The 23,799-nt window shown below is 55.0% G+C and overlaps 8 protein-coding genes across 8 annotated transcripts; 2 read left to right on the plus strand and 6 right to left on the minus strand.

Moving 5' to 3' along the window:
• Positions 1 to 73: 73 nt before the first annotated feature.
• VC83_05937 (uncharacterized protein) lies at positions 74 to 1,642 on the minus strand (the record flags this gene model as incomplete). Its single annotated transcript, XM_024469544.1, has 3 exons — positions 1,403 to 1,642; positions 1,212 to 1,244; positions 74 to 1,159 (listed from the first exon to the last, which is right to left on the minus strand). Exons 1-3 carry the CDS (start codon positions 1,430 to 1,432, stop codon positions 74 to 76), a joined length of 1,149 nt encoding a protein of 382 aa, XP_024322364.1. The 5' UTR covers positions 1,433 to 1,642.
• Positions 1,643 to 2,628: 986 nt separating this feature from the next.
• Positions 2,629 to 3,847, minus strand: CWC15 (complexed with cef1p; the record flags this gene model as incomplete). The annotated part of the gene is made up of 5 exons (XM_024469545.1): positions 2,629 to 2,951; positions 3,016 to 3,565; positions 3,633 to 3,709; positions 3,765 to 3,787; positions 3,838 to 3,847. The coding sequence occupies 5 exons, from the start codon at positions 3,845 to 3,847 to the stop codon at positions 2,898 to 2,900; spliced, it is 714 nt and encodes a 237-aa protein (XP_024322478.1). The 3' UTR covers positions 2,629 to 2,897.
• Positions 3,848 to 4,116: 269 nt separating this feature from the next.
• Positions 4,117 to 5,382, plus strand: VC83_05939 (uncharacterized protein; the record flags this gene model as incomplete). Its single annotated transcript, XM_024469546.1, has 2 exons — positions 4,117 to 4,280; positions 4,351 to 5,382. The coding sequence occupies 2 exons, from the start codon at positions 4,117 to 4,119 to the stop codon at positions 5,072 to 5,074; spliced, it is 888 nt and encodes a 295-aa protein (XP_024322479.1). The 3' UTR covers positions 5,075 to 5,382.
• Positions 5,383 to 5,639: 257 nt separating this feature from the next.
• VC83_05940 (uncharacterized protein) lies at positions 5,640 to 11,005 on the minus strand. The gene is made up of 2 exons (XM_024469547.1): positions 10,126 to 11,005; positions 5,640 to 10,045 (listed from the first exon to the last, which is right to left on the minus strand). The coding sequence occupies exons 1-2, from the start codon at positions 10,456 to 10,458 to the stop codon at positions 5,942 to 5,944; spliced, it is 4,437 nt and encodes a 1,478-aa protein (XP_024322326.1). The 5' UTR covers positions 10,459 to 11,005; the 3' UTR covers positions 5,640 to 5,941.
• A 512-nt stretch (positions 11,006 to 11,517) lies between these two features.
• Positions 11,518 to 13,923, plus strand: VC83_05941 (uncharacterized protein). The gene is made up of 7 exons (XM_024469548.1): positions 11,518 to 11,814; positions 11,986 to 12,158; positions 12,207 to 12,545; positions 12,703 to 12,750; positions 12,807 to 12,896; positions 12,958 to 13,296; positions 13,391 to 13,923. Exons 2-7 carry the CDS (start codon positions 11,998 to 12,000, stop codon positions 13,614 to 13,616), a joined length of 1,203 nt encoding a protein of 400 aa, XP_024322325.1. The 5' UTR covers positions 11,518 to 11,814; positions 11,986 to 11,997; the 3' UTR covers positions 13,617 to 13,923.
• A 1,244-nt stretch (positions 13,924 to 15,167) lies between these two features.
• CEG1 (Dcp1p-Dcp2p decapping enzyme complex alpha subunit) lies at positions 15,168 to 16,572 on the minus strand (the record flags this gene model as incomplete). Its single annotated transcript, XM_024469549.1, has 2 exons — positions 16,245 to 16,572; positions 15,168 to 16,158 (listed from the first exon to the last, which is right to left on the minus strand). The coding sequence occupies exons 1-2, from the start codon at positions 16,418 to 16,420 to the stop codon at positions 15,168 to 15,170; spliced, it is 1,167 nt and encodes a 388-aa protein (XP_024322324.1). The 5' UTR covers positions 16,421 to 16,572.
• Positions 16,573 to 17,474: 902 nt separating this feature from the next.
• Positions 17,475 to 19,363, minus strand: VC83_05943 (uncharacterized protein; the record flags this gene model as incomplete). The annotated part of the gene is made up of 5 exons (XM_024469550.1): positions 19,187 to 19,363; positions 18,920 to 19,069; positions 18,188 to 18,826; positions 17,957 to 18,133; positions 17,475 to 17,890 (listed from the first exon to the last, which is right to left on the minus strand). Exons 1-5 carry the CDS (start codon positions 19,203 to 19,205, stop codon positions 17,475 to 17,477), a joined length of 1,401 nt encoding a protein of 466 aa, XP_024322323.1. The 5' UTR covers positions 19,206 to 19,363.
• A 644-nt stretch (positions 19,364 to 20,007) lies between these two features.
• VC83_05944 (uncharacterized protein) lies at positions 20,008 to 23,799 on the minus strand (the record flags this gene model as incomplete). The annotated part of the gene is made up of 6 exons (XM_024469551.1): positions 23,584 to 23,799; positions 23,318 to 23,376; positions 23,201 to 23,266; positions 23,049 to 23,107; positions 21,140 to 22,987; positions 20,008 to 21,088 (listed from the first exon to the last, which is right to left on the minus strand). Exons 2-6 carry the CDS (start codon positions 23,318 to 23,320, stop codon positions 20,008 to 20,010), a joined length of 3,057 nt encoding a protein of 1,018 aa, XP_024322330.1. The 5' UTR covers positions 23,321 to 23,376; positions 23,584 to 23,799.

Genomic DNA, 23,799 nt, shown 5'->3' on the forward strand with positions numbered 1-23,799 from the left:
TCACAACCTAATTAACATCAAAAAAAGGTTATTTCAATTCAAGAGCCACCCTACGTCCGGACAGGTATCCACTTTAGTAGTTGTTGTTACCCCCGCTGCTCTTTCCCAACAAATCAGTCGCCTTATCAACAAGCTTATCCACCATCGACGAGCCAGAGTTGTTGTTTGCCGAGCCGTAGCTGTCGTTGTTGTTGCTGGATCCGTAAGAATCGTTGTTGTTGCCCGAGGAGCTCTTGTTAGACGAGCCGTAGGAATCGTTGTCGTTGGAGTTCTTGTTGGAGGAGCCGTAGCTGTCGGAGGTGCTCTTGTTGGAGGAGCCGTAGGAGTCGTTGTCGTTGGAGTTCTTGTTGGAGGAGCCGTAGGAGTCGGTGTTTCCCGAGGAGCCGTAGCTATCGGAGGAGTTCTTGTTGGAGGAGCCGTAGCTATCGGTGTTTCCCGAGGAGCCGTAGCTGTCGGAGGAGCTCTTGTTAGAGGAGCCGTAGGAGTCGTTGTCGTTGGAGTTCTTGTTGGAGGAGCCGTAGCTGTCGGAGGAGTTCTTGTTAGAGGAGCCGTAGGAGTCGGTGTTACCCGAGGAGCTCTTGTTAGTGGAGCCGTAGGAGTCGTTGTCGTTGGAGTTCTTGTTGGAGGAGCCGTAGCTGTCGGTGTTGCCGGAGGAGGACTTGTTGGAGGAGCCGTAAGAGTCGGTGTTGCCGGAGGAGTTCTTGTTGGAGGAGCCGTAGGAGTCGGTGTTGCCGGAGGAGGACTTGTTGGAGGAGCCGTAAGAGTCGGTGTTGCCGGAGGAGTTCTTGTTGGAAGAGCCGTAGGAGTCGGTGTTGCCGGAGGAGGACTTGTTGGAGGAGCCGTAGGAGTCGGTGTTGCCGGAGGAGGACTTGTTGGAGGAGCCGTAGGAGTCGGTGTTGCCGGAGGAGGACTTGTTGGAGGAGCCGTAGCTGTCGTTGTCGTTGGAGGACTTGTTGGAGGAGCCGTAGCTGTCGTTGTTGTCGCTGCGGCTGTTTCCGGACGAGCCGTAGCTGTCGGTGTTGCCGGAGGACTTGTTAGAGGATCCGTACGAGTCGTTGTCGTTAGAGCTCTTGTTGGAAGATCCGTAGCTGGCGTTGTCGTTGCTGCGGGTATTGGACGAGCCGTAGCTGTCAGTGTTGGAGCTGTTGTTGTTGGAAGACTGGAGAAGAGGTTAGTGGGGGATAAGGAGGGTGGGGGGAGGAGGGACTTACGCCGTACGAGTCTCCGCCACGGGTGTTGGAGGACTGGGTAGGATGTTAGTTTGGTTTGGGGGTGGTGCAGCTGCTGATGGGAGCAGCAGTGGATGGGGGTTGAGGAGGCTTACGCCGTAGCTCTGGGAAGGAGTGTTAAGTCGACAGGACTAATGAGAAGAAGAGGGGGTGAGGTTGGTGAGAAGACTTACGTCGTTGTTGTTGTTACCGTATCCAGACATGATGAAGGATGTTTATATGAATCGGGGGGAGTGGTTGAAGATTGAAGATTGAAGATTGAAGATTGGTAGATGGCGATTGTAGAATTGAGAAAGTATCGAGGAACCAAAAGGAAGGGGACTCGAGACGGGGGAAGGCGAAGGCTTGCTTATACTTATACCTCTCCCCCCCCCCTCCTCCCACCTACGTCCGACCTGCCTCTCACCTTCCTCTCACCTCCCCCCTCCAGACCCCCAAGATCACTGAGTACAGTACTACCCATCTGGAAGCGGGACAAGCTGAGATGACGAGTCCCCTCCCGCCAAGCTACCCAAAACGTGGTTGCGTCATGACCCCTCCCCGACGATCTCGTTGTGCCCTTGAGGGGTTCACCATAAGAGGAGGGGTAAACTTCGTCCCCCCCCCCCCCCCGTCCTCCCACCCCCTCGGCCTCGCCGCCACCATTGGCCAGCTAGCTGCGGATGATAGGAGCCAAAACAAGGCTTGTTGTCTCACTCGCGCCCATGGAACCGACCGTGGGTTGTGGCAGGGAGGGAGGAGCGGATCGTGAAGATGCGAGTGGGTGGGTAGCTTCAAGCTTGCATGGCGTGCGTCTGGAGTGCCTTGGATCTTGGTTTTGGTTTCTGGTCTTTTTCTCTCCGTTGCGCAATGAGGGAGTGAGGTGGGGTATCGCTGGAGTGGTCTAGCTCGTGGTACTATGGGGCTCAGGTGGTCAGTAGTGTAGAGCATGATGCGCGACAGGATAGGAGGGGGATGGAGAGGAGGTCCCGACATGCGTCGACGTATCGTACATCATCAGCCATACAAGGGTACAGCGGCAGGACAATGTGGGACGAGGTTGCGTTGGTTGGTGCTGACGTGTTGTCGTCGATGTCCGGGTCCCCTACCTTGTGATGTTCTCTGTTCTCTCACCGTGTCGGCGTTTCCACATGGCCAGTGAGAAGCTTCTTATGGTTGTGTAGTTTCGGCATGTGGGGTAGGGGGGAGATAGGCTGAGACCGAGACCTGGTGGAAGGGAGGAAGGGAAGGTATGGAGTTGGGGAGTAGAGTAGAAGGAGGGCGATATGGCGATGGCGCATCTCCATCTCCATCTATCTGTATACACTTGGGAGTAGAGAGACCAAGTGCACCATGCATGCAGATGTGGTATTATGATGTGTGTATAGCTGGCACTATCCATTTCCGCCGCGGTTTCGCGTGGTCACTCTATGTAGTAATCCTTTCCTCCTGTCCCGGTCCCGCTCTAATCGCCGTCCGATCCCAAACGCCGCTGTGTTGCTTCCCATCTGTCCATCTGCTCCATGTCTCTTGAGCCTCATTTCGTCCTGCGACGACTGCTATTCGTATCAAACTCCTCGGTTCCCTTGAGCCTCAATTATACCACGCCTCTCATGCTCGACTTGGTGTCCTATCCGAGACCCAGCATTCATCCCCATCCCAATTCCACCCCCAAGTCCCATACCACGCTCACCTCACATACTTGCTCATAAACCTCTTGTGGAAATCCGATCTCAGCAAGTCCTATCCAAATATTAGCATCTCATCCCCACCCCCATCCCCCCCTCACCCCCCCAGAAAAACTCACATTAACAAACTCCTTCTTATCCTTCCCCTCCGTCCCCCTCGCCTGATTCCTAAAAATCACATCATCATCCCACCTCCTCTTAACCCCAAAATCCTGTTTCGCCCCCCCTCCCATCAACGGATTCCCCCCCGCCATATCCCTTTCCCTCGCCTCCTCCTCCGCCGCCGCCTTCTCCCTCTCCTCCGCCTCCCTCCTCTCCGCCCTCTCCCTCTTGATCTTCTCCAGCTCCCGCTGCAGCTCCGCCGTCTCGTCTTCACTCTCGTCCTCGCTCTCGCTCTCGCTTTCAGAAGCTGAATCGGCGTCGATGTCCCGCGTCTCTTCTAGGATCTTCCGCCGCTTCGCTTCTTTCGCCTCGTTGTCGTCTTCTACCCCCTCCATCGCGCCGCTTTCGAGTAATCCCCGCTTCCCTGCTTCGAGAGCGGCATCGTTAACAGAGTCTTGGTCGGGGGCGCCACCGCGCGTCTTGGCGAAGTGAGCGGCTTCGGCGGCGAGGAGTTCGGCGCGCAGGTCGCGCGATTGGGAGTCGGCGGAGCCGCCTTGGCCGGGTTTACTGTGGTGAGGGAGTTAGCGGGCGTGCGCTTGTGTTGGGATTGAGGCGCGGGGGAGGGGGCACATACCGGACTTTCAGCTGGGTGTGCGCTGGGAGGAGGCGCTGGTGGTATGCTGGGCCGCGCTGGGCTTCTTTGCCTACAGCCTGGGGGGTGTTAGTCTGGGGGTCTGGGGATGGGAAGATCGAGGGGTGGACGAACGGGGTCGAAGGTTGGTCTGTGAGCTGGGGTTTTATTAGCGACGTGTATTTTAAAGCAGGCGATGGCTACATACCAGTCGTCATCTTGCGTTGTGGTGAAAAGCAAAGTGAAGTCGTAAAGATGTCGAGGTGATGGAATTCTCCAGGGCCCAGGCGATATCAACACCCATAACTCGATGCTACACGATCGCGCTAAACCCACCCCAGCACAAACCACAACACCGCCCCCGGCAATATTATTTCACTATCAATCAACCCCACCTCCTCCCAACCCAGCCAGCCCTTCCTTACAGCTCCCACCAACAAAATACAAAGACACGTCGTAGCCGGTCCCCGCAAAACCGACCTACATAATGCCGCGCGAACCAGAACCCTCGCTCAACGAGCGCCAATTCATCCTCCAAGCCCTAGAAGACAATCTCCGCCTCGACGGCCGCGGCTTCGACGATGCGCGCGATGTCGAAATCACCTTTGGTGACGCCTACGGCAGCGTCGATGTGCAGATGGGAAAGACTCGGTACTTTCCCCCATTTCCCCCCTCTCTCTCCTTCCGTTCACCCAAAGGCCCCCCGGCTAACCCCCACCAGCGTCCTAGCAACAATATCCTGTTCCCTCTCCCCCCCTTCTCCCCCCCGCCCCTTCGACGGCATCTTCACCCTCACCACCGAGTTCTCTCCCATGGCCACCCCAACCGTGGACCCCTCGCGCCCCTCCCCGCCCGAGACACTGCTCGCGCGTCTCCTCGATAAAACGCTCCGTCGCTCCGCCGCGCTCGACACCGAGTCCCTCTGCCTCCTCGCTGGGAAAAGCGTCTGGGCCATCTGCTGCGACCTCCACATTCTCTCCCACGGCGGCGGCCTGCTAGACGCCTGCTGCGTCGCTGCGCTGGCGGGGTTACTCCATTTCCGCCGCCCGGAAGTGAGTGTCGAAGGCGAGAAAGTCACAATCTACAGCGCCGAAGAGCGCGCGCCCGTGCCCTTAAGTCTTCTCCACCTCCCCTTCTGCGTCACCTTCTCGATATTCGGAATCCGCTCGGGCGAAGAGGAGGCAGTGCTTCTGGATGCGGATAGGGCGGAGGAAGGGGTGAGGGAGGGCGCGGTGACGGTGGGTGTTAATAGACATGGGGAGGTGTGTCAGATTGCGAAGTTGGGGGGGAGGGAGGTGGATGCGTTGGAGTTGTTGAGGTGTGTGGGGGTTGCGGAGGGAAGGGCGAAGGTGTTGGATGGGATTGTGAGGAGGAGGGTGGGGGAGGAGGAGAGGAGGAGGGATGGGGGGAGGGGGAAGGTGTTGAGTGCTGAGAATGAGAGGTGAGCTGCTTGCTTGAGGGGTTGGGTTGTTTGGGAATTGGGAAAGTGGAAATATCATGGCGCTTTTGTAAGAGTGAAGGGAGGGGGTGATGGGGTTGGTCTACCCGTGTTGAAAGTGTGTTCTTCAATGACCCTAGAGCGGAGTGTGGGAACATGGAGCAGTGCAAGAGAGCCTACTTGGGGCTGCACAGCTTCGTTCGCGTCATGGGCGAAATTGGTGCGCTCTACACAACAGGCCAATTTCGGGGCAGGAAGCCTCCGTATGCCCTACAAAATGAATGTAGAGTTTATCACATATAGAGTAATTAAGACTATAAAACTTTATGAAATAAAATTAAGTATCCCAACCTCAATAGTGAAACACCAAAACTAAAGACAACAAACTTACCAGTATCACCATAGACACGTAACAATAGTCTCACATCACTCACCACCCATCAGTCGAACACATCATCACTAGACACAAGATTCAAAATTCAAAATTCAAATCCATAATCCCACTATCCCCCCAAATCCAGCTACCTAACCCAGCAAGCTCCCACCCAAGCAACCCCCTCAGCCCCCTTCCAACCCTCATACCATCATCTCATATACAACAACACTACCTAGCCAACCGCACAAGCCTCAAACACCCCCCCGTTTCCAGTGGAGAAAGTGACAAAGATAGAAAAACAACTGCAAAGGGTATCCGCCCACCATCCCCCTTCAAATCCTTAAGCTTTTCTCTCAAGAAAACCGGGGGAAAACTAAGCCAGCTAAAAAATGTGATATTGCAGATATAGAACCTCCGCCGCCCTCCCCCCTTCTTTCCCCCTTCACATTTTGGAAAAAAAACAAAGATTATAAGAAAAATGAGGAAGACAAAAACTCCTCACTCGCTCTCCTCAACATCAAACACATCACCCCCAACTTTCTTCCCCCTTGCACGCGCGCTCCTCGCTCGCACCGGCGCAGCAGCGGCGGCTTTGATATTCTCCTTCCCCTTCGGCTTCACCTTCACAGCAGCAGCGGCCTTGCGTCCCCGTCCATTCGTCGGCTTCTCCTTCGGCTCAGGCGTAGCTTCCTCTTCCGGCTCTTGCTTTGCCAGTTCCGGAACCTTCGTCCGTATCGCCGGCGCAGGCGTCTCTTCAGGCTCCTCGACAGCGTCGTCTGACATCTCCACATCCTCCTCCGCAGCCTCGGAAGCCTCAGCGTCTGACTCGTCATCAGATTCAGCAGCATCAGACTCGACGTGACCGTCCGCGTACTCCCACTTGCTGACCCCCCCCATCATCTCCTCATCATCCTCACTATCATCCCTATCCGCATAACTCTTCGCCGCCACCACGCCCCTCCCGCTCCTCCTTCTCTCCGCCGTCGACTTTAGCTTCTCCTCTCTAACCTTCTTCACATTCTTCGGCGTCTTCGGCTTGACTGTCTTCTTCACCGCCGCCGTCTTCACCCTCGGCGCCGCAGCAGCAGTCGAAACCCTCTGCCTCTTCCCTGCCGGCTCCCCCCCCTCCCCCGCGGCCCTCTTCCCCCTCTTCTCCCCCCTCCTCACCACCTCCTCCACCCCCTCCTCCACCCCCTCCGGCAAAAACACCCTCTCCGCCGTCTCCTGCGCCGCCTTATGATCCGGCATTTTCGCGAACAGCTCCCTCGCCATCCCCAACCGCCCTGCATACGCCTGCATCGCCCATCCGCGCCTCGCCTCCCACTTGCGCAGGACAGCCATCGCCAGCTCGGCGAGAACGTATATGTTTTCGCTAGAGGGGTCGAGGGCGTCGCGCGCTTGCTTCACGCGCTCGGCGTATTTGTAGAGCAGGCCTAGGTTGTCTTCCGTGGCGACGCTGGTGATGAAGAAGAGGAGATATTGCGCTGTGTCTAGTAGATCTGCGGGTTCCGGGCTATAATCCGGATGATGCGCAAGCAGCGACAGCAAGCGCGGGAGAGTCGCCTCCAGTGCCCCGCCACCGCCGCCAACTGGGCCCTGTAGGGCGCGAGCGCGCGATTTGAGCCATGTTGCTGCGCTGGCGCGGAAATGGGCTTCGGGCTCGAAAGCGAGGAGGAAGGGGATGACGTAGAAGCGTGTTGGAAGGCGGTTGAGGACGAGGTATTTCTGAAGTTTATCGATGAAGCTACGGCGAACGGGGAATAAGGCGTCCTGCGCGACGGTTGCGAGGCGCAGGAAGGATTTCGGGGAGAGCTGCGCGTCGAATGCTTTGGTGGTGCTGAGTTTGAGGAGGAGGTGCGCGGCGAGGAGGCGGAGACGCGATTTATGGTGTTTTGGCGTCGAAGCGGTTTTGGACAGTTCGCCTTCGTTGCTTAGGATGGTCAGGAGTAGTTTGTAGACTGGTGGCGCGAGCTCAGCTGCTGAGGCGGGGTCGGTGACGACGCGGAGGCGGTTGACGAGGGCTTTTAGCGACCAGGTTTTTGCTTCGCATTCAGAGTCTACGGCGGCGTCGTCGACCCAGCTGCGGTCGGTGGAGGAGGGGGTGGTGCGGTATTGGAGGAGGACTTGCTGGCTTGTGATTCCGAGGATGGGGTCGTGGAATTCGTCCATTACGGTGGGGGCGAGGAGGTTGAGCTGGCTGATGCAGGCGAGTTTGGTGAGGTAGTGGTCTTCGCCGTATGTCCAGTCTTTTGTAGCCCATGTCAGCAGGTCGCGTGCGTGCACTTCTTTGCGTGCGGTAGTCGAGATTAAGATCGTGACGGCGTGCTTTGCGGCCTTGGCTGGGCTGCCAAACTTCGCGAAGGCGACGAGAGCCTGCACGAATGGCTTGTCCTTGGGGATATCATCCGGGAATTTCTTCGCGAATGCCGCGCACGACTTGAGCGTCTTGACTGAGCCGACGTCGTTCGCCTTCGTAGCTGTCGGGGCCGCTTCAATAAGCAGCTTGCAGAGATCCTTGACCTGAGCCTTGAAGATGTCCGGGTTACGCTCCGAAATTTCATTAAGCAATTCATGCGCCGTAGCCCCAAGCCCCTTCGCATCATTGCGCGAGAACTCAAGGATAGCCGGCAAATTGCTCTGATTATACACAATTGACCCAGCACGGTAGATGAGCGGGATCATCGTCTCCAGCAACCCCGCCGGCGCCCCCGGCGCCGCCTCAATACGCTTCGCAAACTCCTTAACCGCCTTATGCACAGTCTTAAAGTCCTCAATCGGATCCATAGTGCAGCGAATCAGGTGGTACGCACGACGATCATGCATCTTAGCGAACTTCCACAAGTCGGCGCTGGCGCGCAGCGAGTCCGGCAACAGTGCCACGAGCCACTGTATCACAGCCGTGAGCTTCTGTTTGATCTCCTTCTCGTTGCCGTCCATCACGCCGCCGTTGTACTCCTCGCACTTGGTCAGGAAGGTCGTGATCACGTTGCGGAAGGTCTTCTGACGCGCTTGGAGCGCGAAAAAGGCTTTTTTAGCTTTGGGGTCGAGGGAGCGGACGAGGATGAGGAGGCGCTGTACGCGCGCGGTGTTGGGGTCGAAGGAGTCATCTGTAGCTTGCTGCGATTCCCCATTCGCGTTCTTAATCCCCTTCGATTTGAGCGGGGGGTATGACAGCGGTAGGAGATGCTCGAACATAACGTGATCGAGTAGCACATTCACATCTTGATCATTAGCGTAGTAAGCGTAGAATATGCGCGACGGGATCGCTCCCAGAAGCGCTGTCACGGTCTCGTTCCCAGCCGCGATCTCCCCAGCTGCCACGCCCCAGATCTTGCTGATGGTGGTCATGCCTTCCACGCGCACAGCATGTTTCCGATCACGCGAGCGATCCGCTAAGCTGCACAGGACTGATCCTGTTTTGTTCACGTCGCCGCTGCTCGCAAGTTTGGTCGCGATGTCGTGGAAGCCGAATCCGCCAACTGCCTTTACAGCCGCGATCCGAACTCTTTCATCCGCGTCGTTGAGTTTCTCTGCCAGTCCAGCTACAAGGGTAGCTTCGTCCTCGCGGCTCAATCCGATACCTCCAGCTGAGGTGAGGATGATCCTTCCAATCGCTGTAGTCCACGCTGACCTAATCAGTGGAGACTTATCGTTCTTGCGACCGAGGAAGCTGTTGTAAACAGCCGGATAGGCTTGTGCAAACGACTGTGGTGACATTGGCGTTGTGAGAATATTCGTTGGCGCGGTCGGCTGTGCGTACTCCTCGAGCATCACAGGCGGATATGCAGCCGGGTCCATTGGAGGCGCCGGAGGTGGTCCCGCAGCTCCAATGCCAGATATAATATCCCCTAGGGTCTCGGTAGCGAGCAGTCGCAGCTGTACATTTTCTGCTGACAGCTCCGCCTCGAGTTGCGGGATGACATTCTGCAAGACCTGCGACGACGCACGCCATAGCTCTCGGAGGAGCCTGTGTGCCTTCTCCAGTTCGCGCAGATCTACAACTGTTGGGCCGGCATTCTCGTCTTCGTCATCAGAATCATTATTGATGCTAGATCTCCTGTGGTCGCCAGGTTTCGAGATGGATCCGGAAGACGAGGCGTCGACAATCACGTCGTTGAAGTACTGGCTGATATACCTCGACATCTTCTCCGGGCACGAATTGCACAAGAACTCCGCCATCTTGTACGCAGCCGGCAACTCTTTCATCTCCAAAATCGACTGCTTATCATCCTTCGAATCGCCATTATGCTTCGCCTTCCCCGTCGCCGCAGCCCTCAAGAACTGCGCAACAATAATATCAATAACCTCCGTCGGCAGCGTCGGCGCCTCATCTACAAGCGTCACCAGGATCTCGTTCATATGAAACTCGGCATTCTTGCTCAACTGCTCCCCCGTCGAAGCCTTCGCCGAGCCCGACACGATGTCGAAGAAGATGGTAAAGAGATGCAACAGCAGCGCCTCCGAATTATTCACATCCGTAATGAGGACGACGCTCTTGACCTCCGCCAGCGACGTCAGCACGTACATATGCTGCGTATTATACGCATTCGACGGGTCCGACAGCGCAGGCAGAATCGACGTCACGAACAGCGTGAAAATATCCTAATCCCCGCCATGTTAGCTACATCGGTCATCACATCCCCATCCTCATCCCCAATCCAACAGGCACGGGAAAAACCTACCTTCAACTGCGACGGCGTAAATGGCGCATCCGGCGCACAAATCTTCAGTACATCCACCAGACAAGCTGCGGCGAATGCGCGAACCCCGCGGTCCTTATGGCCCAACAGATTGGGACTACACAGCTCCTTAGCAACCTTGCCGAGCGACGCCTTGTCCGTCTCTTCCTGGTCGAGCTCTGCGAGCTCCGCAGCCAGCGCGCCGAGTCGGCGCAGTAGCTCCGCGGTGGGAATAGCCTTTCCTGCGCGCCATGAGAGGGGTTCGTCGAAAGTGAGAGCAGGGAGTGAGGGTTCGACGGGAGGGGCGGCGGAGGGAGGAGCCCGTCGAGGCGCCATGGCGACGGAGGTTGCGCGCTGTGAGGTTTGTCGGGGGTGAGAGGTGATGGTTGCTGGTGGGTGATTGAGTGTCGCGAGAGGTGATGGGTATGGCGTTCAGATGCGCATTGGCAGTGGTGGAGGATATGGGAGATTCGAGAGGTGTTCGGTGGCCTTAGTGGGTGGTGGTTTGAGGGGTTTCACACGCGACGAGGACGCGATTGGGGGTTGGGCGGAATGGACAGGCGCGTGAAGGGAGCAGGGCGCGCTAAAGTGGTGTGGAAAGGTAATTTCGACATCAGCTCGCGAGAAGCGTCATGAATTCATCGACGACGCGGGGAAATGTAGGTTGTAGGGGATTGAGAACGCCGACTTGAAGTAGATATTTAATGTTGATAATTATACTAAATATCTATTGATTGGTTTTTCTATGTTGGTATTTCATAATTATTGTTCGTTTCCATGTGTGTTGTTACAGTCATTGACTGCCCACCTGTACTGTAGTGTTATCCATATTGTTTTATTATATCCTTGGGATTTCTATTCAGATACAAGAGTCTGATTTACATTGTTTGTTTACATCTCTTTGGTGATTGTGAAGTTGCATTTCCTCGGGCCATCACTTGCTGTTGTTGATATATATGGACAGACAGGACCTGGTGTCGGTATTTGATAATTATTATTCTACAGCTTCGTTATATCTCCTTTACTGTCCATGCTGGCCTATCCTTGCTGTCCTTGCTGTCCTTGTCCTTATTGTCCTCACTGTCCTCACTGTCCTTATTGCCCTCACTGTCCTCACGTCCTCACTATCCTCACTGTCCTCACTGTCCTCACTGTCCTCACTGTCCTCACTGTCCTTGCTCTCCTCTCCTCTGATTATATTCGTGCCTCCATCTACAAGTATATATTATAGTCTACTGCACGACGGAGAGATGCGAACTGGCGTGGGATTTATGTTGATTCCCCCCAAAGTATCATCTCCTCTTCCACCAGGATGCTCCAAGAGTAAACCACCCCCTTTCACCCCAATCCACTCGAACCAGACGCGTCCAAGTAGCGAGAGCCCCAGCCCTATAAATTGTTTACATTCTACCCCAAAACAAACTTCCTCCTTTCACCTTTCCACACGCACCATCAAATTTCAAAACTCACGTTCCCCTTCACTTGTGTTTATACACTCTTACACTCTTTCAATCCTACACCAACTCTTTTCAAACTTCCAAAGAACAAACCTACCCCTTTTAATTCCTTTCATACTTCTCTTGTTGATTGATCTGTACGGACCTTTCAACTTCAACCTTCAGTCTCCGTTACCAACACACTGTCAATCTTGCACAACAACTCAATCCAATTCAATCAATCAAGGTAACTGCTGTAAGTAAATGATGTTTATTATCACTATCATTGTTATTATTTCAAACCACAATCTCAGTCTCAATCACTGATGGTTTAGATTGCAGTTTGTGATGATAGCTTTCAACCCCCCCCCCCCCCAATTTCTCCCTGAATGAATGAATGGAAACAAACATAAACTAACTCAGCCAGCATCAAGCCAACATGAAGGTCAACATTCGCTCCACGGTGGCTCTCACCCTTGCTGCCCTGGCTTTTGGTGCGGCCACCGCCACCGCCCACAACACCCTCGATAATGAGTATCAAGTCAGCGAGGTTGACACCGAGACTGTCGATTGCACCGACACTTCTTCTCTCCCAGAGTTGTATGTTCCAGCCCCTTCCAATCTCTATCCCATCTAACCTCTGCTTAGCTCGGTCCAGACCTTTTACTCCACCCATGTCCACCAGTCAGTCAAGTACACCTTGCCCAGCGGGGGGTATACCTTGGCCCTCCCAACGGAGGTCATTGGGGACCTGACTAGTCTTCTCCATGTCTACTCCCCCACCAAGGGACAGCAGATTGCTTCTGCCACCACCTCTACTTCTGTTGAGCAGCCAACTGTATCATCTGCCGCCTCTACGGCCTCTACTTCCACTAGAGAAGAGCCAATCGTCTCCACTGTCCCATCGTTCACCAGCACCAAAGTGCAGTCTACCTTTGTTTCGGTTCCTGTTGCCAGCGAGCCTGTTCCTGCTGTTGTTCCCTCCAGGTAAGACTTTTATCCGATCTATCTTTTAAAACAATCTTTGGAAACCAACCTTGAGAAACCCGTTTCGTGTTCTCCAATCTGGTTCTCCGATCTTTGACCGACCTTGGAAAATCAATCTTTGGAAAACATCATTGAGAAACAAGCTAACAGCATATAGCAGCGCTGAAGCTCACTCTGAGGCTTCTACCGAACCCGCCCCGGCAACGTAAGATCACAAAGTTTACTAACAACTGATTCCAACACCTTCTAACATCATTACAGTACCGAACAACCTTCCTCCACAAAGGAAATTGTTCCCCCAGTCGTCAGCACGGAGACTCCGTTGACCAACCCTCTCCGCCCTTCCGTCACGTACGTACCTATTTCTCGAGTCCAATTATTTCCTTTGCCATCATATCTGACACTCCCCCAGCCCCAGCGATACCCCCACCACTGCCTCAATTACTCTAACCACCACTGAGACCCTGCCGGGCGCTCCAATCCCTCCAGTGAAGGAAGGCGTGTCCCAACTTTCTTCAGAGGCATCTGAGGCGATCATCCAAAACCCTCACAAGACGCACGGCGGTCCCCCTATTGTCTCGGTTGCTTCCTCGATCTTGAGCATGACCACCGAGACACTGACCAACTCCCACACAACCGTGGTGACTGTCATCGAGAGCTCAACCCAAATTCCTTTTGCAGTTGACTGCTTCTCTACCACCTACGTTACTGTTTACTCTTCCCCCAGCTCCCCTGCATCAGTAGCCACTGCGTTAGTCCCCTCTACCATTCCTATTTTACTACCCCCCGCCCTCCATATCCCACTTTCAAGCCCCAACAGAAAAAACCAAGCTAACAACCTCCAGTCATCCCAGCTACACCGCAATTGCCCAACCCTCCACCATCGTCGTCGCCACCGGTGTCCCCCACCCAAGCAACAACACCACCACCGTCGCGACCGGTGTCCCACGCCCAAACAACACCACCACCACCGGAAAACGCCTCCCCCCCATCCACGGCGCCGCGCCAACCCTTTCCGCAACCCCAGGCATTCTCCTCGCCTTCTGTGGTCTGATCTGCTACCTGATCTAATCGCCGACCGGGTCGCCTTCTGCACTCGCTCTATTGCGGACAACAGGCGTGTATTTATAGAACATACAGAAGAATTATAGTTACCACATTAGCTGGTTTTGCTGTTTCCGTTCTGTCCTTCAATCAAGGCTGCTCGTAATGTCGGATCTCTGCGGCGGCGCTTGAGATTGGGAGGTTCAGATGGGAAAGTGTTTATTGAAAAGAAGGAGATGGGTGGCTAGGTGCAGCTGGATCGTTTTGCACAGGTCGGTGCAGGCTGGTGTTTGGTCTGGACGGACGGTGTTCATAGGCTGTAGTTAGGCTGGGAATACAAACTTGTCTCTTTTATTTGTGGTGTACGTGAGTGTGTGCATGTAATATGTTTAATACCTGCTGTAGTTTGTTCGTCACATCAAAAAACCGATCTGAATAATAAAATTTCTTTTACGGTAACGTAATGTAATGTATGGGGAGATCGGGTGTACGGTTACGCTCGCGCTACATCCTACTGAGCCAAAAAGTCTAACTTGCAGTATTCCAGCTCGGTGGAATACGCGCAACACGCTATATATACAACGCAGTATAGTTATATACTCCTGCTTCCTAGCTATGACCTTCTAATTAGACTTCAAGGTAGAATCAACAATTATACGCGTAGATTAAGTCTCTCTAACTACAAAACCTGTCTCGTCCATACTATAGATGTTGGTACATGGCTTATACTTTCGCTCCTTAATTTGTGCTTTAAACGCGTTAAACCAAGCTAAGATCTTTTCTTTATAGGAGTAGCTTCTTTATATCGTGTAGACTCTAGTTGTCTTAAATAGACTCCTTTAAAGTTTAGATGTCGTTTTAAGAATCTATAGATCCATTCATGGCCTATAGGGGTAGGATTAGTCCAAAGGATCGTTTAAGAAGACGCGATTTGGACGCGTCGTACGCGAACTTCTTTAGCCATTTCCTTAATTAACATAAGAGTTGCAGGAAAACCCGTCGTAGTAAGACGTGTAATCCATCGTGCTAGTGTATTTTCTTCTGCATTTGAAAGAACTTGTTCAATTTCGTGAACTATAGCACGCGTTTTCTTCCTGGACATCCTATCAGCAAGAGTTGACTTGAGAACTTCAAAGTAGTCTGCAGCAAGTCTAATTGATTTGAATTCCTTCAATTGGAGCGTAAATGATAGCCTTTTGGATGTTGTCTTCAATTTGAGCACGACTGTATGGTTGTCGGATGTTCATGGTGGATGGTATGAAGGTTCTAAGTTGGTGGTGGGGCATTTTTGTCCGACTACCCCCATATGTCCGACTTCCCAATACACTACGTTAGCTACTTTTAGATGAAGGTTACGCATATAAATACAGCCCCGCCACCCCCCAAAATACGCAGAAGATAGAAGCTCTCTACGACCTGCGTCCTTGTCTTTTTAAACCGGAAACCACAGCTGGAAAAACGCCCAAACCAGAGCCCGCAACGCCATCACCACACCAACATATCCCACCCCAAATCTATCAAGATGACCCCCCCACACCCCTCCCCCCTCCTCGCCCCCAAACAATCCATCATCACCACCTACGCACCCTTTCCCCCCATCCCCCTCCTCGCCTCCTCATCCCTCAGCCCCTGCCTCCTCTTCCACTCCCCCTTAATCCCCCCCGCCGCCGCAATCAGCTCCGCCTCCGTCACGCGATCCCTAATACTCTCAATCACGCTCTCCACCGTACTACTATGATTCGCCTTATCCTTATCATCCCTAAACCGCATGAACCTCCACCGCCCACTCTCATCCATCGAGCACTCCACCACGCGCTCATGCAGCGGCTCTCCACGGGCCTTCAGGTCCTCCCATTCCGACTCTTCGAGATGGAGCGTCCCGTACCACTTCTCCCCGCGGTCGCCGGTCCAGACGAAGAGATTGACTACTGGTAGGGCGTCATAATCCGTCCAGCTCCCTCCTCCCCCCTCGTCTTTGACAATGGCAAAATCGAGACGCATCATAAAATCAACACTATTCTCATTCTCCGGCTTCCACTTCAAGATCCCAGGGTCCGTCCCATACTGATACGCCGCCCCACGACACGTAAATATCAACCCATCATTCCCATGCGGCAACCCCGGCAGCACCGCACGGAACATCATCTCCAACCCATACGGGAACTGCATATCCTTCAACTGGACTTCAAACGGCATATGCGGTTTCTCCTCCGGGAACCTCCTCAGCAGCTCCTCGTACGGCGCAAACACCCCGTCCTTAAAATACGCTAGCCGCTTATCCAATGTCCGGCTTATCAACGGCTTGCGGTCGAGTGTCAAGCAGTCGAAGACGAGGTAGGTGGCGCGGAGGCCGGTGGGGAGGTTGTCGAGGACGAGTTCACCGTCGATCAGGGTGTTGGTGTGGAAGGAGGCGAAGGAGGGGTCGTCTTTGAGTGGGAAGTGGAGGTTGGGGATGTACCAGTAGTCGTTGCGGCGGTCGATGAGGAAGTGGGCTTCCGAGCCGGTGGAGGGGTCGGCGGTGCAGTAGAGGAGGTAGCGTTGGCCGTCAGATTTTTCGCAGACGTAGTAGCTGCGAAGTGTTTTGTTAGCTGTCTATCGCGTAAATTGGCTGGTGGGGATTGCGGGTTTGGGGGGAAGGGGGGGGGGGGTACGCACTCTTGCTTCATCAACTCCCCAATGTGCTTTCTTGAGAAGCTAACCGGTTGCGCGCCGGGAAACCCCTTCTGGCTCCTCCCCAGCAGCCGCGCGACCTCTTCGCGGAGCGGGCGCGCGTCTTCATCGCTCAGCTTCTCGCCTGGGGCTGAGATGTCGATGAGCTTCGCCTGCGCCATGGTTGCGCTTCCTTTGTCTCTCGCTCTGTGGCGTGGCGTTAACCCGGGGTGACGTTGGAAGGGGATTTCAGTGGGTGGCAGGTTTAATGGGTTGAAGGACTTGGTGGAGGGGGGTATATTATATATTATAGATGTGCGGGGGGGCGCATAGGTGAATTCGAGGGCGAGGCAGCGAGTCAATAGTGATATTGCCCGATCGGGAGGCGGTGGAAGTTGAAGTCGGGGGAAGTGTAATTCCGATCCGGGTTATATTGCTAATCGACCACCAGGTCACCACCTGCCTCTCTCTCTCACAAGACATCAACTCTCTTTCACCATCACCAAAAGTCTCCTTAGAGCCTTGCTTGCTACCGATCGAGTTTCCGTCCTCGTCAGACACCCAATCACCCACTTGTTCACATATATGTCTATCACTGATGTCTTCTACTCCGTCCGTTGAGATGTTTGTCCGGTTTACTGTAGGCTACAGCGAACCGGATGACATGGTGGGGGAGTTGAGGAGCAAGTCCGACAAGTGTAATTATCTCCACGGACGCGCTGGAAGAAATTAGAGGTCGTACAAGTCGGCTACTGAGTAGGTTGAGTAGCTGTTTATACCCTTCATTGGGTTGACCGACGAAGACGAGGCTGGGTGAGGGGTTTGGATAGCTGAGGGGAGATGGGTGGGATCGGTATGTCGCCCTGCAAGTGATCCGAGGAAGATACACTCTAACATAAGTCATGGTATCAAACCACTACAAGATGAGAATGCGAACACATCCACTGAGAACCAAGTTATTCACCACAGACCACCAGGCATCATGACCTGTGGCTGAGGAAGCAAGTGTAGTTTTAGCAAGAGAGCAGGTCAAGACACATATGGAGACTACACTCTGAGCAGTATCAAAATACTGAACCACCATATCAAGAAAACTCGTGAATGCCTTGGACTATAGTACAGTGACTAAATCCATTCCATGCCTATATGAAGTGGGTATCCCAGATCCCCTCCCCAACGCCCCCATTAAAATCCCCCCAAACACCCCATCCAGACCTCCCAGCAGCCCATCCAGAGTCACATCAAATCCAAGACTTCATTAACCCCCCCAGCCCCTACAACCACCTCACCTCCCGGCAACCACCTCCGGCCTCCTCCCCACCCCCATCCCACCCCCCCCCTCCTCCCCCCACCCACAAACCCCTCATCCCTCTCCCCCACCGCATCCTCCTCCCCCACCTCCGCCACCACCTCCCTCCTCGCCACCTTAAAAATATTCACCGTCCCCCCACTCGTCGCGTTATCCAGCTGCTCCCGCAGGCGCGCAAGCTGGTACTGGCGTTTAATCGGCATCAGCACCGGTTGCGGGAGGTAGGGCTGGGGATTCCATTTTGAGAGCGCGGACATGACGAGTGCGGTTTCTTCGTCGGAGTCGATGGGGCCGGCGTTGGCGTCTTCGTCTTCGACGGGGGCGTTGGCGTCGATGGCTGCTTCTGGGGGGGGGGGTTAGTAGACGATTGGGGGTGGGGCAGTGGGGGAAGGGGCAGCGGGGGACGTACTTTGCTGCTTGGCTTGGTTCTTCTTCTGGTAGGCTGCGAGGAGCATGTCGTACGGTAGTGAGCGGCCGGGGACCGCGCGCTTAGCGCCCATGGAGTGCGATTTGCACGTCAATGATCTAGCGCAAGGAACGCCATTAGGTGTGATGACACCGCACTGTCTCTCGACGTCCACGGGAACTGGAATTTGATTAGCTTGGGTAAGGCAGAACGATAGACCGGGCAATAACATACCTTTCGCCTTAACAATCTTCGCCTTCGGCTCATCCTTCTTCTTCTTCTGCTTAGGCATCTTCTCCGCATCCCCCTCCGCCTTCCTCTTCTTCCCCTGCTTCTTCTCCCCCCCCTCCTCACTCTTCTTCCCCGCCGTCTTCTTCGCGCTCTTCAGTCCCGCCGGCGTCTTCTTCACCACCTCCGACGACGCGCTCGGCTCTGGCTCGTCATCATCCTCTTCCCCCCCAGCATCCGCATTATTCCCCATCGCCGTATCCCCCTCCGCATCAACCTTCTCCTTCTTCTCCCCCCCCTTCTCCTTCTTCTCCTTCTTCTCCTTCCCCTTCTTCACCTTCTCCCCCCCCCCCTCTTCCGCAGCAGCACCCTCCTCCTCCTTCCTCCTCGCCGCCCTCTCCTTCGCCTCCTTCCGCTTCCGCGCAGCCTCTTTCTTGTCCGCGAGACACTTCTCAATATGCGCCTTCCGCGCGCTCTTCAACACGCTCTTCTTGCAGTGCTTACACAGGCTCGTCTCCGGACTATCCTCCAGCGGCCTCCCCGTCGCAAAGGTATCGCGCGTACTGTCATCAAGCTGATTCACCACTGGTCCCGGGGAGGCGCCCGAGTTGGTAGAGGGGGAGTCGGCGCCTTTCTTTTTATCATCTGCGCGCGTGCCCTACTGCGTTAGCTTATCTATCCTCCCACTTCACCTACTTCACAACTGGTCCACGGGGAAGGGGGGGAGGGGGGGCGAACCATCGACGACGCTCCCATCCCTCCAGTTCCCAGGCTTATTATGTTTCGGTGCCGGCCGCTTCAACTTAATCGTCCCATTCGGCCTGATCTCCTTCCTTGGCGTAACTTTCACCGTGCTCTCCTCATCTGAGCCCACTGGCGCGCTCGAATCTGCCACGCACACTAATCAGCGCTGTTCCTCTTATACCATATCACAGCGCTGCGCGCACCCCCTTTCAACAAGCCGCCGCTGGGGAGCACATGGGCACCTGGGAGGAATATACACACCTTTCTTCGCCTCCGCCATAACTTCCACCACTTCTAACAATTCCAATAATCCTATTCGCAAAATATGTATAACACCCCTCTTCGTGCTCACTTCACAAGCCCCCCTCGCCGTTGCGCGCTGCTCTGTGGATTGGTTGACGTCCTGATGTCGCGAGGCTGTGGCTCGCCTACCGCGGTGGTGTGGCTTTCGCTGTGGCGGCGCCTGGCTGGTGTGGCTGGTCGCGGTCGCAGTAAGGGACGATTTGCGGACGACGCGCAAGGTACGGTGGGGGGTGTGAGGGATGGATGGATAGTATAGAAGGAAGAGTAAGAGATGGAGATGGGGAGAGATGGAGAGAGATGGGGGGAGATGGGGAGAGATGGGGAGAGATGGATTGGGGGGGGTCGGAGTGGATGAGTGATGGAATTGATTGATGATGTTGGGGTGGTGAGGTGTGCTAGAGCCGAGAGGGTGGTTGTGGTGGTTAGTTTAGTCTCGTCGGACGTAGAGGTGTAGTTTTACTTCAACCTCAGCCACCACGACGTAGAGTACGGATATGGAATAAATGAGGTATATGATATACTTACTACTGTAGATCACTATTCACATTCACTTCACCACACACAGGAACGTACCATACAGCAACATACATGCCATTATGAGTGACAGTACTTCAAGCACCCTCCCCCCCATCTATCTATCCCACGCCCCCTCCCACCCGCAACAATGCAACAATGCCATCGCAAGAACTCCAAGAACAAACATCCCACAAAAATGCACGTCTTTTAACAACACTCCGCCAACCCATCCATCCTTAAATCACACCCCCCTCTCCCCCCCCCTAACTACCTATCCCTCCTCCCACCCCTCTCCCTCCTCCCCTTCCCCCCCCCCCCTCTTCCACCACCGCCCCCTTCTTCGTCGGCCTCCTCACCCTCGGCTGCTCAGAATGCAAATGCCCCAGCTCCTCCACCGCCATCCCATTCCGCCACGCCAAACACCTATACGTCTCCCTCGCCAGAGTCTGCGCCTTCGTCTGGCGCGCCGAAACGCGCTTCCTGCCCTCGTCCTGGCTCGGCTCCTCGCTCGCAGCGGGGACAGGGGCGAGGTACTCTCTACGGGCGATCATGTGGGCTTTGATCTTGTCTTCGAACAGCTTAACCTCCTTCTGGAGTTTGAGTTCGTTCACACCCCTCGGATCGAGCCATGCGAGTAACCCATCCACACTTTCTGCGTCGTCGTAGTACGCCCACTCCTCCGCATCGAACACGCTCGTCGCGCCCTCCTCTGCGCGTTTCCGCTCAGGCACGCTGACGTCGAACTGTTTGCGGTACTCGGCCTGCCAGGCAGCAGGCATATCGATGTATCCCTCTCGCTCGAGCGGATCCGGGCCCTGGACCCAGAGACAGCCATTCGCGTACCCAGCATCGGCGGTGGAGCTGTTAGGCAGGCCAGCATAGGGCATGCCGTTGCGCTCGAACCAGTAGTATCTGTTCCAGAAGCGGTCCTTACCCAAGCAGCGGGTGCGCGGGCAGTCGGCCTCGCGGAGGTCGTTGTCGATGACCGCGATCTCTTCTTCGCACTGCTTGATCGTGTCCTGTTTCTTCTGGATGTCCTTGAGGAGCTTGGTGAACTGCTTTGACTGCTTGGGCATCTTGGCTGCGGCTTCGGCTTTCTCGCGGCGCTCTTGCTCGGCTTCGCGCCTGCGTTGGCGCTCGGCGGCTCGGTCGTTGCCGCGGCGGAGGCAGCGCCCTTGATGGATGTCCTCGTCGGTATCGACTGTGTCGTCCTCTTCTGCTTCGGGCTCTTCGGCGGTCATCTTGGTATCGCCGTTCACCTTGGCCTCCGGCTCCTCCAAGGGGAGAGTGTTAGCAGGAAGGAGGACCTTCCTCTCTTCATTCAACAGACGCAGCTCTTCCAGCCTAGAATAAAATTAGCAAGCCATTAACATCCAGTCTCAAGTAAGTACTCACGCTATCTTTCGATCGCGCTGCCATTTGATCTTCTCCTTGCGGAAGCTCGTCATCTGCTCGCTACACTCCTCCATAAACCCGCGAATAGCCTTAGTCTCCATAGTAAGCATGCAGATAATCTGCAAGATCTTAATCCTCAGGTTGATATCTATCGCCGCGTACCTCAGCCTCGCCGTCTCAACGCTGGGTTCCTCATCCACCGGCGCAAGGCTCCGCAGCAACTCCTCGCAGCGCTTCTCGAATCGCGGAAACTTGGCAAGCTGATACAGCAACCCAACGACCACAACCTCCCACCCTCCATTCTTGAAGTCGCGCTTCCGTAGCTTCTCTAGCCAATCAACATCCTCCAGCATCTCGTCAGCCAAGTGCAGCTTCTTCTCCTCGGGAGTAGGACTGCGCTCAGCCTCGGCCTTCAGGGCTTCCGCCTCGAGCTTGGCCAGACTGCTGCGCGTGGCTCTTCCTTTGGGCTTCGGTTCCGGCTCCGGGGTCGGCGTCTGGATGGCGCTTTCGTCGTTTTCTTCGTCCTCGTCTTCGCCGTCGCTATCACTCTCGGGGAGGTGGATCTGGACCTTTCCGCCGTCGCTCTCGGAATCGGCGAGTAGTTTCAGGGCCGCACAGTGGATCTCTACGAAGAGCTCACACTCGACATCCTCAGAAGTAATCTGCATTGCCTCGGCAAAGTCGTCGAAGGTAAAAGAGTCGAGCTTGAAGATCTCGCAGTACACGTTCAGGGTATCCCAGGTCACCAACAGAGGTCCCACAGACTCCATTAGAATGCCATTATCCTTCGCCGGGTGGTCTTCGACAGGTACAGGGGTATCTTCAGAAAAGAACTTCAGCGGTGGTCGTTTAAGTATATCCGCCTTCCTCGGCGCAATCTGAAGATCCTCGATGGGGTATTTAATCGGAGGTGGCGGAGGCGGTTGTATCGGCAGCTGCTGCATAGGCGGGAACGAGAAGGTCGAGCTGTGGAAGTTGGTGTACTGGCCATTCGTCGGTGGGGTGCCATTTCCATTGGGGTAAAATCCGTGCGCTTGGAACTGGTGCTGCGGCAAGGCGCGGTGAAGCTGCTGAGCCGGCATGTGAGGCGTAGGATTCAGGGTCATAGGCTGCTTGCTCTTCGCTAGTTGACCCTGTAGTTGTTTGCTCTTGTGGCTCTTGGGCGCTGGCTTCAGTTCCGGTAGTTTCGGGTTGTTGCCGGGGAACACGCCAACCATGCCATCGAAGTCCGGACCGTTCTTCTTCTGCTGATGCTTTTGCTTCCTCTCAGCTGCGTGGCTCTCGTATTTCAGGTGCTGGGGTACTCGAGTGTCGATATGATATGTCTCTGCTACGTCAGGCTTCACCAGCCACGGCGCACCTGTCCAAGCCTCCCTCGTAACCGTCTTCTTGATGAACGAGCGCAAGACCTGCTTCGTGAAGATCTTGCGGTCGCGTGTAATATGGTCGTCGTCCACCACCGCCTCCTCAAACGGCCGATTGTCCAGGCTGACAAAGTATCTCGAGAAAGCAGGGCTTACCGTGCCATTGGGGAGCACCTTGTTGCCAAACCGCGTCTTGTCCCGCACCACACCCGTCAAGCGCTCGCCGCTAACGACATGCACCATTACCACCTCGCCCGGGTAGTAGTCCTTCTTAAATTCGTCGTATATGAGGTCCACCAAGTTATCAATTCGCGAAATCGTCTGGAACTGCACACGTCGGAGAATCGGGCCCTTGAGGGCAATGGGGAACGCCTGCTCGACCTCCTCCGCACCAGCCAGTTCGCTCTTTAGCGCCTCGAAGAAGTTGAGTCCCGAGTGTCCCGTTATTTGGCATATGAATCGGCGCTGCTTGTAGAAGTCCATACTGTGGATTGGTTCTGTTAGAATAGCTGGGGTGGCTGCGTCGGACGGGCGAGAGTCCTTACCGATTCAGATAGATCTCATACTCCGTGAATACCTCCCCCGTTTGTGGAATCACCCACACCTACGCGCGTGTCAGCCTCACCGAGCAGGAGAGTCATGAAGAGCCAGGCCAGAGAGCCAGGTCAGAGAGCCAGGCGAGAAAAGAAGCTCTTACCTCGGCATCATCATCCGTAATCGTAGGCGTGGTGACATACTGCACCGGTTTCCTCTTAAAGAGCACCTAACACGCATTAGCCCAGCGCACCCCGCAATCCCCAAACCCATCACCTACCATCGTATCATCGCCCGCAGGCCAGGTGTTTGTGTTGTCGCCGTGCAGCGCCCTTTAATCTGTCTCGGAACGGGGGGTTAGCGCGTCACTCTTTGACCAAAAACTTTATGAGAACTTTTATAACCCGCAGCTCAGGAATTGATTCGCAGCTTGTTGAAAGGGCCGGGTTCTCGCGCGCCGGCTGTAAAACCCAGCCGTCACGGCTGTGGACAAACTGGCAAATCGTAGGGGGGCAATTTGTGTGTGGGGGTTGGCAGAACACTTACGGAGGCGGCTCTTGGACGCGTTCCCTCGCGCCCAGCACTATGGCGCTCTTCACTTCTCCGCCCTTGCAGTCTCTGGGCCGATGAAAATCGCGAAATCGTGGTTGGCGGGCGTCGTCTCGATTTCGTTGTTCATTCGCGTTCTCGTATACATGAGGAGGGAGGAAGAGGGGGGAAGGAGAGGGGGGAAGGGAAAGGGAAAGGGAAAGGGAAAATGTG

The sequence above is a fragment of the Pseudogymnoascus destructans genome (assembly GCF_001641265.1).
Source record: "Pseudogymnoascus destructans isolate 20631-21 unplaced genomic scaffold scaffold_16, whole genome shotgun sequence".
Taxonomy (NCBI): domain Eukaryota; kingdom Fungi; phylum Ascomycota; class Leotiomycetes; order Thelebolales; family Thelebolaceae; genus Pseudogymnoascus; species Pseudogymnoascus destructans.